The sequence below is a fragment of the Dicentrarchus labrax genome, unplaced genomic scaffold (genome assembly GCF_905237075.1).
Source record: "Dicentrarchus labrax unplaced genomic scaffold, dlabrax2021, whole genome shotgun sequence".
NCBI lineage: Eukaryota > Metazoa > Chordata > Actinopteri > Moronidae > Dicentrarchus > Dicentrarchus labrax.
In genome coordinates this window covers 17908574-17923731 of record NW_026136724.1, presented here as the reverse complement: position 1 = coordinate 17923731, position 15158 = coordinate 17908574, and the positions used below count along the sequence as shown (strand labels likewise).

The 15158-nt window shown below is 39.6% G+C and overlaps 1 protein-coding gene across 1 annotated transcript; it reads right to left on the bottom strand.

Annotated features, from left to right (window-relative positions):
• Positions 1-220: 220 nt before the first annotated feature.
• On the bottom strand, positions 221-14481 carry pah (phenylalanine hydroxylase). The gene is made up of 13 exons (XM_051392836.1): positions 14313-14481; positions 12902-13021; positions 8194-8377; positions 5565-5653; positions 4933-5000; positions 3592-3788; positions 3098-3233; positions 2928-2997; positions 2388-2444; positions 1685-1780; positions 1075-1208; positions 874-989; positions 221-750 (listed from the first exon to the last, which is right to left on the bottom strand). Exons 1-13 carry the CDS (start codon positions 14382-14384, stop codon positions 707-709), a joined length of 1383 nt encoding a protein of 460 aa, XP_051248796.1. The 5' UTR covers positions 14385-14481; the 3' UTR covers positions 221-706.
• Between the last annotated feature and the right edge of the window lie 677 nt (positions 14482-15158).

Sequence of the window (15158 nt, the reverse complement as noted above, 5' to 3'; positions counted from 1 at the left end):
TAAGCAGATACAAGGACGTTTTTAAGTGTTTATTCATGTGCAAGTATAACATAATTTTATATTATTTCATCTGTGTTTTACTATATTATCATTCATTATCTGTTCATACCTCAGCCTGTCTACATGATGAGTTAAAGATGATTACAAACACATGGATAAATACTTAATAAAAAATAGTAGTCGATATGTGAGAAATAATTAGCAATATGAACGACAGGAGGAAAGAAGAGAAACATTTATTTCTTTTCATTAAAATCTTTCATGCATATACAAAACATTTCATTCAGCCGAGCACAATGAAAGCTAGTAACAAAAATTATCTCTCGGTGTGCCTTAAGGTTAAATGCATAGAAAAAAAACTGATTATTTCAGCTGTTTTGCATCACGTTAAAAGCAATTTGATGTTTACATATTGGATTTTAAATTCATTAAAGTCACTTATTCTCTTATTTTGAAAAACTCTTAATAACATAATAATATGGACAGTAACATTCCTTATTCCTTGTTATCCTACATAGGTAACTACACTTTATTCACTTAACTAAAATAATAATTGGATTACAGTAATATTGTTGTTATTTGACTTTGCATATTTGTTTTAATACAGAGAAAGCTCATTTGTGCGCATGCTAAGCAGAACCGCAAGCTGACAGTTTCATTGAGGAAATGAAGAGAGTTTTTCGGCTCGATTTCGTGTGCTGAAAAGTTACTGAAGTTTCCGCAGGGCTTCGCACAATTTCCCCACTTCACCTGAAATAAGAGGAAAAACAAAATGAATAAACAGAATAAAATAAAACAAACCTAAAACTAGATGTCTGTATGAACCAGAGCAACCTAAAACTACTCTATTCACTCTTTGCTTCGACTACATACTATTGATGCTGTCAGCCAGGTTCCTGAGCTGCTGGGTGTTGTCCAGCACTTCAATGCTCTGGGTGTAGGGATTGTAGCGCACTGTGAAAGGCCTGGGGATGGTGGATGCAAATTTCCTGTAGGGCAGAGAGACGTTACTGTGAGACAAATTCTGTATAAAGTTACTGTATATGTGCAGGAAAGCACGAACCGCTTCCTTACCGGACTTTCTCTTTACCGTCCTCAAAGCTCTCAGCGACAAAGTAAATGGGCTGGTACTCTGTGATTGGGTATTTCTGGAGGCTGGTCTTGTCGGGGTCAAAAGGCTGGAGATTGGGCTTGTCTGTCAAGCAGTACTGAAAGAAAATAAATGTATCAATGAGTGTCTCTATTCCCATCATAACCATGGGTAAACAGGAAGTGCAGCATGATTCAGGTCTTTGTTGATGTGACTTGGCAGAGTGGACATCCTCTGCAGACAGACGCTGATGTAACTTGTGACCTCAATAGCGAGCGGCTCATCCTCTTTCTGCTCCCACTGAACCACTTTTCCCTGCACCCCAGTGGGCAGAGAGGCCGACTCCCCCAGTGACCCATTAAACCTGAACCCGAGTGGACCACTAACCCACTGCCTGCACCGCTGCTGTTGTGCAACGGGGGTGAGCGTGTTATAACAACAGATGGAGGGGGTCAGCGGGACGTAGGAAAGCACAGAAAGCCAACTATTTATCTTGCTGCTGCGGGGGTCCGCGAGTTGTGCGATGTACAGATTTGTTTTTATCAGGTTTTCTTGGACCCTATGACTCAAACACACGTGTTGCCCCCCCCTTACCTGCAGCTCTCCGAACGATGAAAGCAGGCCAGCTCCATATGCTTTGATCTCTGAGCCCTGCTTACAAAGGCCAAACTCCACAGTGAACCAGTACACCTGAGGACACACACATGTTTCATAAAAATATGATCTATACACCAAACTCCAGGCAAGAAGTTACAAAAACAAGGGCACTGATCTAGAGGTGATCAGCGGGGGTTCTTTGAAACCCACAAACCCCAGAGATCCCTGAGATTGAAAGGGTCAGTTTACCTAAATCACATTTATGATTGTGGGTTTGCTCGTGTTTTGAGATATTTACGCTATCGCTCCAATACAATTTCATTTCTGCTGCTCACAACAATGAAAACTGACATTAGCAACAAGTCTTTCCAGGTAATCTACAGAACATGCCCTCCATGCACCTTTATTTGATCGTAGAGATAAAAAGACAACATGAGGAGAAAGAGGGATAAGCCTTCCAACCGAAGTCCCATGGCCTGGAGTCGAACTGTGGATATTGCTGTTACTTTATAGTTGCCGCTGGGGCTCAAACCAGCTAGCCGCCCTGCTATACATTGCATCTGTTGCATTGCTTATCCCTGTCTAACAATGTTTATCTTATGGTTTAGAGGTTTAGAAGCAGTTGATCTAAATCAAGTAGAATTAGAAGCTGCCTCTTGCAGAGTAGTTCTTCTAATATTATTGATCCTCATGTACTTACAGTAGCAAGTTTCTCAATGTACTCATCAGGGGCTCCGAGGGAGGCAAGACCGATTTCCTGTACAAGGAACCAAAGCATATGGATTAGAAAATGAAAAGTTACAGAATCGCATTTGTTTAAGATAACCTTTCACTGATCCTCTGAGGGATGCTATATTCCAGGAATGTAAAGATATATTGCAATACAAATATGTGAAGATTCAAATTGGTGATTTGCATTGTTTTGCACAGTTTATATCCTGCCTTAGAAATAAAATAGGAGTATTCAATTTGATAAAGAAAATATTACGTAGATTTTTGTCTCGAAAATAAACGAATCCTAATTTGTCTTCATTAAACATAGATTCGATATACAGTATATATATCAATGAGCAAAACCAATACTGCAGTTTTCTGCTATTACATATTATATAGTCAATATATATGAGATGCATAATAGGTATTTTTGCTACTTTTGGTGCAATGCTTAAAGAAATCTATAATGAGCTTACTGTTTTATTTATGTTTTTGTATTATTGTCACTGTTAGGACACTTAGTTACCTGTGAGAATTGGGCAAAACTAGGGTCAGCAAACAGTGGAACGTGTCCCAGGAGCTCATGGCAGATATCCCTGCATTAGAAATAAATAAATAAATAAAAAAAACCACTCCTTAGCATCACAAAAATAATGTATTTTTCCTCCTTTTTTGAAATTGAGTCCAGACACTCACGGCTCAGGTGTGTATGTGGGCTTGGAGCTGTGACGAATGTACTGCGTGGAATGAAAGACTCGGAAGGCGAGGCCAGCCAGGAAGTCCCGGGACGAGAGGAGGCCGGCTACCGGGCGAAGCCGGAAGCCTGTGCACGCTGCAGGAAAAGGACGGAGAGATGAAAGAGGTGAGTGTTGAATAAGAGCAGCTAGTGAGGGGCGGGGAGGGAGGAATAGGAAGTAGGGTGTTTGAACAGGTCCTCCCTCCCACATTCAGGCCCCAGGGTTTCCAAAAAGAAATGAATGACACGATTTTGGTGCTAGAACTGGAAAAGAACATTAAAATAATGCTAATTTTCTAACTTTCTTTAACTTTCATTAAAACAAAATCTAATGTTCACCCATTTTAACATTTAAAATGATGACAGAGTATTAGGGCCACAGTCAATACTGCACAATTAAACAGAACTAAAAATAATACACGTCATCCGCGGTCAGTTACAAGACAGGACTTACACTGCAGGAAGCGGGAGACGTCCTCTAGCTGTGGGATGTTGTCCTGCCTGTAGCCGCAGTATTTCTCCAGCAGGGGGAAGACCCGGTTGTGTTCGCGGCAGGCGTGAGTCGGGTACAGACTCTTCAGCTCCTTGAACACCATGCCCCATGTGACCCTTTCCTCCTCTGTGTACTCCACTCGAGGGATGGTTTGACCACTGAGACAAAAACATGACGTTATTGTTTAAGTTTGTGTAAGAATGTATGAATGCTTTGGTTTGTGGCATTCTGTGCTATATGTACTTACTACCTATAAAATGAAACATTAAATAAACAAACAAATACAGTATTCAACATTAAAGAGAGATAAATGATTCCATACTAGGGTACCAAAAGTCTCCATTGAAAACAAGGACAATTTCATTGTTGTTTGGGTTGAGCTCACACTGTCTGACTCTTTAAATAGTGATTTTAAAGATTTTCAAAATTAAAATGTTTCCCATATGAATTATTTTTTTTAGTGTAAATTAGCTTTATCCGTTATTATGTAGTACATACAGTATTTAATATTTTAAGCTTGGCTTAATAGAGCGTAATAGCTTAGCCAGTTTTGCCTAATTACATATATACAGTTAATATTGTCCATTAGTCTATTTCTTGAAAATAATTATGCTATTTGGTACTTACTGGAACAGATTGAAAGTACCTACTCGTTTATTTGAGTTTTGAACTGCTAATGGTTTCATTTAAACACACACAAGTATTAGATTATTATAAATTATTACTTTATTCTTGTCATATCTTATTCTTTTTTTTATTGTATGGTTGCTTATAGACACATTTTTACATTTTTGCATGTTCAAGTAACCGTCTGTGTGTAGGTTAAAGCATTAATTGGGATTATATAATTGGAAATATCAGGAATCGTCCTGCTGCTTTACACTACACACCACAACAACATTTTTCTCCAAACATACTGCTCACCCTGTCTAATTAACATGTTTAAATTGTTGGTTGAGTTTCTTTTTTTCCCAAAATTCCCCGTGACGACAGAGTGCATGAGCACAGCATTATTTGCCAGTATTGCAGTATTACACAGCTATGTAAATGTGAACCACCACAGTGGGCATTTCATGGGGTTTGGCGCTCTTTGTAGTGCCTGCGAATAATACTTCTCAATTATACACACAAAGACCAAGGCCCTTTAAATCCACCATTGACTGCCTGTAATTTGTTCCTATTGGTTTATGATAATTTTCACTCAGATATAAAAATTTTATAACCATGACTTCTTTCCAGACTTGAAAAACACACCAAAATATGAGCTGGAGTTTAAAAATAAAGATTCTTAGGAGCAGTTACTGTCTGTAGTTGTAGGCGATGTCTGCAAACTCCTTTCTGCGGGCTCTGTAGACTGGATCTGTGAAGCCCTAAACACACACACACACACACACACACACACACACACACACACACACACACACACACACAAAGAAAAGCCATGTTAGATCTCATGATCGCAGCCCGACCACTCACAGCTAAATCAAAGAGTGGAAATCCTCTGCTGAGGCTAAACCCTGTGGCCTTTGACAGCATTATGCACTCCGTCTCTAATAAGAGCATGCAAATACATATTCAAATGAAGCCTTTGTAGAGTGTGTTTCAGCTTATGATGAATACATTTTGCTTTAATGGCGGTGGCAAAAGGGAGCAATTATCTATAATTATAGGGGCTCAATTAAAGCAATGACATCAATTTGTGTGTCTAGATAGTTTCCATTAGAATAGACGGCAGAGTGCAGCCTGTCATCTCCACAGCCTCGTCTTTCATAAGACATGTGGGCGTGAGTGGACACGTATTCACACACAAACACACACACACACACACACACACACACACACACACACACACACACACACACACACACACACACACACACACATGCAGAGGCAGGATGTGGCACACAGACAGTGATGGATGAGTCAGTCCTTACCGGGTGATCAGCATCCAGCTCTGAGCCATAGCTGAGGATCTGGTTGGCAAAGCGGTCCAAGTCCTGGATGTCATTAGGGAACCACGGCACTGGAGAATAATAACAGTTATTAAACAGTGATAATCTGTGTTTTTATTCAACATGCATTCATTCAGGTCAAATGAATTAAGCATTCTTTCCATAAACACAAATGTAAGAAATTCTGTTTATTTTTTAAGGCAGAATAAGTGATTAGTCATTCTATATTGTATCAACAGAAAAGGTACTTTTTGATAATGCCTTATTTACTTAGATACTTTTCCGAACAAAAATGGCAATTCAATACATGTACAAAATACAAAAACCAAACATGGATCAGGGTGTGACGTCTTGGGCTGAAATGTCCGACGGACAAAGAGAGCGATGTCTGATTTAAGCGCACGCTTATCGTCATCATGATTAGCATTTCTAAATCTCATCTGAGACACTGTATACAACCACACTTACAACAAATGAGTAAAAAACAAGAATGGAGTATTTTAACCGAAACACAATGCACACTGGCAGATGTGCTAGTAAGCTATCAGTGTTTCTAAACACCTCAATTTAGCGAGTTAAGCGAACGACAAGCTGGAGATTGATTCAGCATTGAATAAGTCCTGAAATAGTTTCACAATTAAAGAGCAGAAATTACCAGGACTGTATCACTTTGTAATGAATCACAGCTAGAGATCATGGCAAGAAACTGACTTGGTTTGGTACTTATAAACAATTTGTATTGTTTGTGTAGGATTTGCTACTTTTTTATCTTATCTTATGTTTTATATGATTGTAAACTGAATATTTATGGATTTTGGACTGTTGGTTGGACTAATTTAGACGTTTGAAGACATAATTTTGGCTTATCGACAATGAAAATAACTGTTGCAGCACAGATATTGTATAATTCTTGATTGATATAAATGAGTAAAATGCAAATTGATGTTGTAGAAAATGTTTTGCCTATAGAAATTTTTTTTCAGTGCCATTTTGACACAGCAGAACAGTAATCAAGGGTCATCTGCTTGTTCATATGGATTTATGACACTGGGGCCCACACCATTAATCCACATTTGTGCAGTGTGGTCCAGCCTGAGGCCCCAGGAAGACAATATGTCCCTGCCAGGCTCCTCTATAAACAGGCAGTCTCCAAAACAGGCCATAAACATCCCCTCGTCCACTTGACCCTGACCAGCAGACCACAGTGTCTACACTGAGGTCAAAGGAGGATCCATGGTGGCCCTGTCTGTCTCTGCCTGCTGTGACCTTGGCATGTTCTCCTGCCCTGTGTTAGTCTGCAACCAGGACACAGAGTTCCTCTGTTTCTGCCTAGCCTGTTGTTCCTCAGTAGCTAAACTAATGTCATTCTGGAAACAACTAATAAAGGGGTCGAGATATGGGCGATTGGCCATCCGTCTCATCGGCGACGCTGGCTGTCCATTACCCAGTCTGGCTAGAGGGTCATAAAGCGGCAGCCGACATTGTGCTCAGTTGATAAATGGACCATTTCATCTGAACTGATCTTCATGTTATTTGATTTTTTTAGCAACACTAGCTGTGTGGCTCTGTCAGTCAGTCAGTCTGTCTGTCCACCACTTTGGCCCTGACTGATATATCTTCACAACAATTTGAGTGATAATTTTTTTTTACAGACATTCATGGTCCCCAGAGGATGAAGGATGTTGGTGAGCCCCTTACGTTTCTTCTAGTGCCACAATGAGATTGACCGTTTAGTTTTTTTGTCAAATGCCTCAACAATAATTGGATGAATTGCCACGAAATATAGCACAGGCGTGCATATTCCCCAGAGGATGGACCCTAATAATGTTGGTGATCCCCCGACTTTTCCTCTAGCATCACCAGAAGGTCAAAAGTTTCATTTATGCAGAAAAATATGTCTTAATCTACTGGATGGATTAGCAGGAGATTTGATAAAGATATTCCTTATCCCCAGAGGATGAACCCTATTGACTTGGGTGTCTCCTTTACTTTTACTCTAGTGCCACAATCAAGGTGACATTTGTGGTTTTCACTGAAATATCTTGACAAATATTTGACTTTTTACCATGAAATGTGGCACACACATTCACATTCTCCTGTAATAACTTCTCCTAGCTTTTCATGTAGTGTCAGTTACAACCTGCTAAACTAATGACATTCCCATCAGCCTCAGCTGTACTTCATGTTCAGTGCTAGTTAAGAGGGTATCTATGTAGTCTATGGATCTAATAACCTGGACAAAAAAGTTGCAATACTCCTTCAAGTTGAGGAACAATTTTGAACAAAATAACTGCAGATCGAAATGATTTTACTATAATAAATCAGATTAATGTGGATAAAGGGGCGTCTGCAGATTGTATCTAATTTAATTTATTGCTTATTTTATGTGACTACGTACTATGTTTTCAGAGAGTACACTGATACAAACTGTCCTCAACCTTAAAACAAAGAGCTAAACAATCAACAACATGGTTGACATTTTATTCTAATTGAAAACACAGATCCTCTCCCATGTGGAGCATGTCATTTTTTTTGTTTTCATCGTGTTGAGGATACATGCTCATCTTGTTCAGAGTGCATCCTCGCACAGCAATTAGACACACTCACTAACCTGTGTCCTTCTCTTTGTTGCGTGATAGCTCATGCACGTGGCCGCTGATTTGTGTACGCAGGCCGTCGATGACCTCGTCCAGGGCCTGGGAGCAGGTGGAGTCCACGCTGATGAAGAACTCGTATTGGTCTTTGTTCATCCGCGACGGACGGGACTCAATGTGCGTCAGGTTGATGCCCTTCTCCTGCGGCCCACAGAAATGAAGAAAAAGAAGAAGAAGAATAGACCTTGGTGAGACCTGAGTTGATATTTGTTTGTTTTAAAGAGCTCTATGTCAAATCTGTTGGTCTCCAACAAATTACATAAAAAGTAATGTAATTTGTTGCAAAAGGTTAAACGAAGTGGAAAAATAAAAAATACATGCATGTTAGATCGATAACAGTGAATGTTTTTGCTGCAACAGGCTGCAGCACAGCATTCGTTCCACCACTAGAGGGCGTTGTGCTGTCACTTCATCGATGGCTATTGATCAGATTCACCACGATAACCTCGGGTCAGAGCTGCCTTGAACTCTCTCTCTCTGCAAACTGAAACTGAGCCAGCGAGACTGGACTCACATACTAAAGCTACTCAGGACATATTGTGGTGATTTTGTGCGAAAACGTCAAATAAATCATCCTGCCCTGCCAGCATTTATTCTCCTCTCATTCTGCAGAATGAACACAAGAGCCTTGGGATGTTTCCAAACTTATTTGGATGCAACTCACAAGCTCTTGATGTCCAAAATGCAGAGAGGCTCCAGCTCGTGCTGGAGACCGTGACTATCTTTAAGTGGCAATTACCATAAAAAAGTTTTTGTTTTCGTAACTTTGGGGCGGGAGAGGGAGTGTGTTGTTCTCTGTCTACTATAGGCTAAGTTAAGAGGAGGGCGTGAGCAGCAGGGCCTCCCGTTTTCTCCCATCTGGATCCCATTCTACATATAACAGCTTTTTTAAGGGCCATATGGTCCCGCATCCCCCAGGAATGACTATAGGATTGACGAAGGACTGAGACCAGGTTGGCATTTCAAAGAAAAGATGACTTGCTATTTATGATGTGCCGTTATCTGTTAACAGTCAGCAGATTTACTGTAGCTTACAAAGAATATCAAAGAAAAACGATTAAAATTCTCAATTATTCCACTTAATGACTGTAATAATTCCCCATAAATACAAAATATGATCTATAAAACCATTATGTAAGTAAAACCCATTGTTTCCCTCTTTTAAATATATGCCAGTTACAAAGGAAATAGATGCAAATATATTAGACAATTACACTTTTATTATTAATAATAATAATACAATAAACATTTTTAGAAAATTGAGATATGGATTGTGCAAAAGGGGCTGCATCTAAATATGTAATGATAAGTGTAAATTCAATGCATTAACAACAATGAACTTTGGGTTTCTGCGGTCAAAATAACATTAGGTGATTTTATCAGTTTTGGAAACATCCCTGCTCTTAGAAAATAAGCTCAAAAGGTTCAATAATATCACTGTTTCTGTGCACAAAATCCTTCGAAATCCTTCAACATGTGTGCTACTAGTGACCTGGCCCAGCTTAACATAGCCAACCCAAAATCCTAAACCCAACAGGATGCAGGGGTCATGTTGTCAGATTTCTGTACCCCTCTGAGCCGTCCCTCCACTGTAAGCCAGGTGACATTAACCCCCCTGTCGCCCAGGCTGAGGCACAAGGTCAAGGTCGGCCCGTGGCTCTGAATCGTCACATGATAACCACACCGCCGTGTCACATGCGCTTTGAGTCCCAGGCGGACAAACAGTCTGGCAGTTTTCACGTTCACATTTTCTGAAGTACGGAGCTTAGACGTTCACAAGATGAAAAATGAACACGTGATGGATGCTGCTCGGCTAAATGTTAGCACATGGTTCGATGGCGTTTTTCAGCCACAGAGCAGAAAAACAAGGACGTACTGCAGCGTGTTCTCTTTAAAGCGGTGTTTTTATGTGTTACATTGCTGTGAGGGAGGGGTGTGGGTATGTTGATGGTTTGGGGGTCATTTGGCCTGTTTTATAAAACAGCTGGAAAGTAGAAGACAGGAGGAGGAGGAGGGGGGTGGAGCAGGGGGAGGATCGGGAAAATGCAAGCTCATAGGTTCAAGAGGATCCTGATGTTTACTGCTGCATTTGGAAAGCAGCATTTGGCACATACTTGATGTATCGAACGGGGCTAATCCACCCACAGCTCCACCCCCTGCATATGGCCGAGAAATGTTTTTCTTTAACCTAAAACATCTTTTATCTCGAGATGTTTTGCACATTTTGGAACTGTTTTTCTTTCCAAAAGTTCAGCAGACCTAATCTATGCTTTGGCTGCAAGAAGAGCAAACCTGAACCTTGATATGACGTCCATGTTGAAGATTAAACAATGGAGGTGCTGCCAATCTGTGTTTACTTCAAGGCCTGTCACGTACTCACAGGCAGATTTAATCAATAAAAGAGAATAGAACACAGCACGCACATTAATCAATGACCTTCTTGTGGTTGCATGCTTTCAGATCCTTAACTCAAATGAGCAGAACCATATTGTAGAAGAACTCGCATTGTATCTACTCGATTCAAATTTAAGTATTATCAGAGAAATGTACTCGAGTATCGGAAGAAGATCCCATCAGTGTGTTGGATTTCAGTTTATTCATCACAGGCTGTGAAAACCTTTGTACATTGTATTCTGTGGCTTTGAAGTGAGCTTTGGGAAATTAAAAAATAACCCTGATGTTGGTGATGATGGATTATCTTGGTTTGGGCTTGAGTCTTACATTTTTACTCCTCATTAAAGTCTGCATTACAAACTGGAGGTGTGGAGATTTAAAGATGTGGGCTTTTTTGGAGGAAAGCAGAGTCTAAGGCTGCATTCCAGTCAAAGTTTGAATATTCCAAGTTGTAATTTCCAGCTTCCGAACCTCTAAGCGATCCGGGTGCACGACGCCAAACATTAACAAAAAACATGGCTAACCGTTACAAACTGATGTTCCTTTGGCAAGTGTACACACAAGTGAACTCTCAGCAGTGCAGGCTCTTTGTATAAAGCAAACAGAGGGGGGAATAACAATGGAAGAGGTAACAGATGCCATATTATTTTATTTTTATACTTTTCATTCTAAGGTATCAAAATGTTCTATTCACCAGCCAAATACAAACACTGTATTCGACAAATCCATCCTAGATGAATTTGGTGTGCCATTGTAATTTTTTCTAATAAGAGGCTGGAAATGTTCAAGTTCTGAGTTGTCTGGAATGCACCATAATTACAGACACCATAAGAGTTGCATTATGGGAAATGTAGGATCCTTATAGGGACTAAAAGGCAGGATCTTGGCCTCGGCTCCTTTTGATTTTGATCTTTAAAAACTTTTTTTTCACATGATTCCTCCAACTTTCTGAAAGTGCAGCATCCCTTTAATATTGCAGCGGGTTATGGTGGATTCAGTTTAACCACTTTATATAATATTGGGTTGTTTAATCTTTGGCCATGTATCATTTTATAAGGTGATAAATACTGCTGTTCAGTAACAAAGTATTCAACAGTGCTACAATAAGTATTTTTTTATTAAACTGTCAAGTATTTTAACTATTATAAGTAGAAATTTTAAATATAAATAAAAATGCTCCAGTAAAGTGCAAATACAGTACTCTAGTGAATGTAATATACTTATTTTCCACCTCTGTGGACTCCAAGCGAGAGATCACCTGTTTTCAAAATTTTTGAGCAGTCCAGTTTTCATTATTATAGAAACCTTGGAGGTGGAGGAGGAGGTTAGTGATTGAAAGAGCCGCCTGTCATGTTTGCACATGACTGATACACAAACATCTGAGATAAGCTCAGTTTGTTTGGTCTCCGTCTTTAAAAGTCCATAAAAGGTCACGAGCACGAAACAACTACAGATAATAATGATAACCTACTTTTGTCTGTTAGAATTAAAATGCTGAAATGGTGAACTAGATGTTGTAATACTGGAATATATTAATATCTTAACAATGTTAAATAAATGCACTGTTCGTACAGCTTGTTTTGTTTGATGTTAATCAGTAACTTCAACTATGAACTTAAATGAACTGAGAATTCAACCAGGAGCCAGCTTAGCTTAGCATAGCATAGCATAAAGACTGGAAACGGCTATCTTGACTCTTTCCAAAGGTGACAAATCTACCTGACAAGTACCTCTAAAGCTCCCTGATTAACATGGTATTACATGTTTTAATAATATTAATTATACATTAAATGGATTATGTGGATTTAATTCCCATTTAATAGAGCCAGGCTAGCTGTTCCCCCCCTCTTTCCAGTCTTTATGCTAAGCTATAGCTTCATATTTCACAGACAGACATGAGCGTTGCTTCCATCTGCTCAGCAAGACAAGTGAATAAGTTTATTTCCCAAAATGTGAAGCTATTTATTTAAACTTCCAGCATATTTAGTCTCTTTTGTACTCTTTAATTATCTGGAAAATGGTCTTTTGTGGCTTCCTCTGACTCATTCATTTCTAAATTGTTTAATTTAAAACAACAGAGATAATTAGTTTGAGGTTAGATGTACAGACAATCTTAGCCACTAGAAGAAAATTCTTAAAATGTGTTTTTAACTATCATTATGGAGTGGTTAGTGGATTAGTAGCATTCCTGCATCCTCTGATTGGTGTTGAACTGCAACCTCCTGAACAAATGGAACTGTATGTACGTCAGCTGTCGGTCAGAAAATGTACCTCAAAGAGCCGCAGGCCCCTGGCCAAAGCTCCGACCTCCTCTTTCAGGGAGAAGATGCAGGAGATCACTTCTGACTTCTTGTCGGTCTCCTCCTCCAGATACATGGATCCCCTTCTCCTCTGCAGAGAGACACATTTCAGGAAACAACAGGGCTTAAAGGTGGAGTCGTACACAAATTACGGGTTCTCTTATGTGCATTTTTTACACAAGTTGATTCTCAGGGGAGCAGCTAATACTACAGTTACTGCAGAGACTACATAATAAATCACTTTAATAGTTTATCTTGATCTCCTTGTGATAAAACACACGTTTTAAACCCATAAATCTAGGGGCTGAATGGGCTGCAAAGCTTTCAAAACACCACAGTTGTGAGAAACAAGATTTTCTAATCACTCTATTGCTGTTTGATCTGGGTTTGTGTGTCTGCGTTTGAGCACAGCAACATGTACGAGGCATGAAATCCAACTGAAAGCTATGACATTCCGCATTTAAGGATCTTATAGCTCCAAGCTTTCACACCTTTAACCTTTTGACACGGACCTTTGCCGCAGTAGTGACCACATGCTCTGCACATTAGAGGATTTTTTTTTTAAACACTGGAGAAAAACAACATGAACTCATCGAAAAATGTCCTCTGCAGGTGTGTCACAGCAGAGCAGAATATATTACAGATGTAGAAATTCCTGCACAGTCCAGATTGCTGTTTATTAACTTCAAGAGCAGTGCACAGATTGTTTTAATATGTAAACAGAGGGCTTTTATTGGTGCTACAACTGACATTGATTTTCACTTATTAATTATTTGTTTTCACTATAAAATGACTAGAAAATAATGAAAGATAAGTTTCCCAGGACCTAAAAGGTGACATCTTGCTTGTTTTGTTGAATCACTAACCCAAAGACACTTTATTTATCTTTGACATAAGACAAAGAAAAGCAGGAAATCTTCATATTTTAGAAGCTGGAACAAGGTATTTTCCCATGAAATATGACTTTGATTAATTGATTAATAGTTGCATTATTATATTCTTTTCATCCAGGCTACTTATATTTTTTCTAAATCATTTATAATTTGTCTTTTTGCAGGGTCCATATTTTTGCTATGACAGCACTATTGTCCATTTTTCTGTAACATAAGCTCCCCCCCACCCCCATTCAAATCAGTCAGGCAACTTTGCACTTCCCTGCTTTGTCTGCTGTACTACCTGGAATATTCCAGCTACCTCTGCTCTGTCGCTGCATTAAAACACACATATTTGATGTAGTAGATGGAACATTATATTCAATAATTTGCTTTTTTGTGTGCTTAAAGTGAGCATATCATGACAAAGGAGCACAAATAAGTTGATTAATTTGTTATTAGAAATACAAAAAAAAAGTTTTGAAGTTACAGATCAGGTGTCAGATTTACCCCTGTGCCTTGGTCCCCTTTCTCTGCATCTGGGCCGTAGCTTCCATTCACTTTCTTGTATGCTGCGTCCATCCTCTCGCTCTTCAGGTGAACAACCGGTGTGTGTGCAGATGCTGGACTGCGGTGCAGTTTGTGTGAGCAGCTCCTGTTTATAAAAACCTCTCCGTTTTCAACGGCGGGGGCCACGTGACACCCCCCCCCCCCACCCCCTTCTGCATCGGTATGTCACGGGACGGTTGTTGTGAAACAGAATTACAATGGCACATCTGGTTCTTGTTGTCCACCGCTGGGTTGAGGTTGCCCCCGGGTATGATAGGCTGGTTTTCAGATGGAACTTTTTTTTTTTTTCTTTTTATTACAGCAATCATCATGGTGCCTGTTTGTGTTTGTGCAGCCTCACAACAGGTAGAAGTTATGTAGAGAATCGACTTGGCTGTGTGCGTAAAACTAACAAATATGGGACACAGGGGATGGTTGTAGGCCTTGCACTTTTTTGTCTGTAACTCAAATCACATATTTTTGGCACAAAGTAGACCCTTATTTGTTTATTAAATGGCAATTAGCCCAACTATATCACATCATTTATGTCAAATACAGAAGTTGCTCTGTTACCTGCCCCATAAAACATCCACCCACCCTAACAAATGATTTTCTCCCATATGACCCGCGCTTGCATGGACATTTCCCTCCACCTCCACCAGTCCATCTAGGCTATATTACCCCTTCAGTTATGTCTATAGCAGCACGAGCTATCCCGTGATTTGTTGATTGTATGTTGTGTCGGTGAATCCTATGATTATTTTTCAGAAATTGAATGATTAGAGAGGCTGCTTTCAGTCATTGTAA

What these genes read in the sequence shown, in the direction of transcription:
- pah (XM_051392836.1), bottom strand. Translation starts at nt 14,384, where the DNA reads ATGGACGCAGCATACAAGAAAGTGAATGGAAGCTACGGCCCAGATGCA. An exon ending in CGTCTCCCGCTTCCTGCAGT is followed by an intron (nt 3,234 to 3,591) that starts GTAAGTCCTGTC and finishes CTTTTCCTGCAG; the next exon opens with CGTGCACAGGCTTCCGGCTT. An exon ending in GTTTTGCCCAATTCTCACAG is followed by an intron (nt 2,445 to 2,927) that starts GTAACTAAGTGT and finishes TTCCTTGTACAG; the next exon opens with GAAATCGGTCTTGCCTCCCT.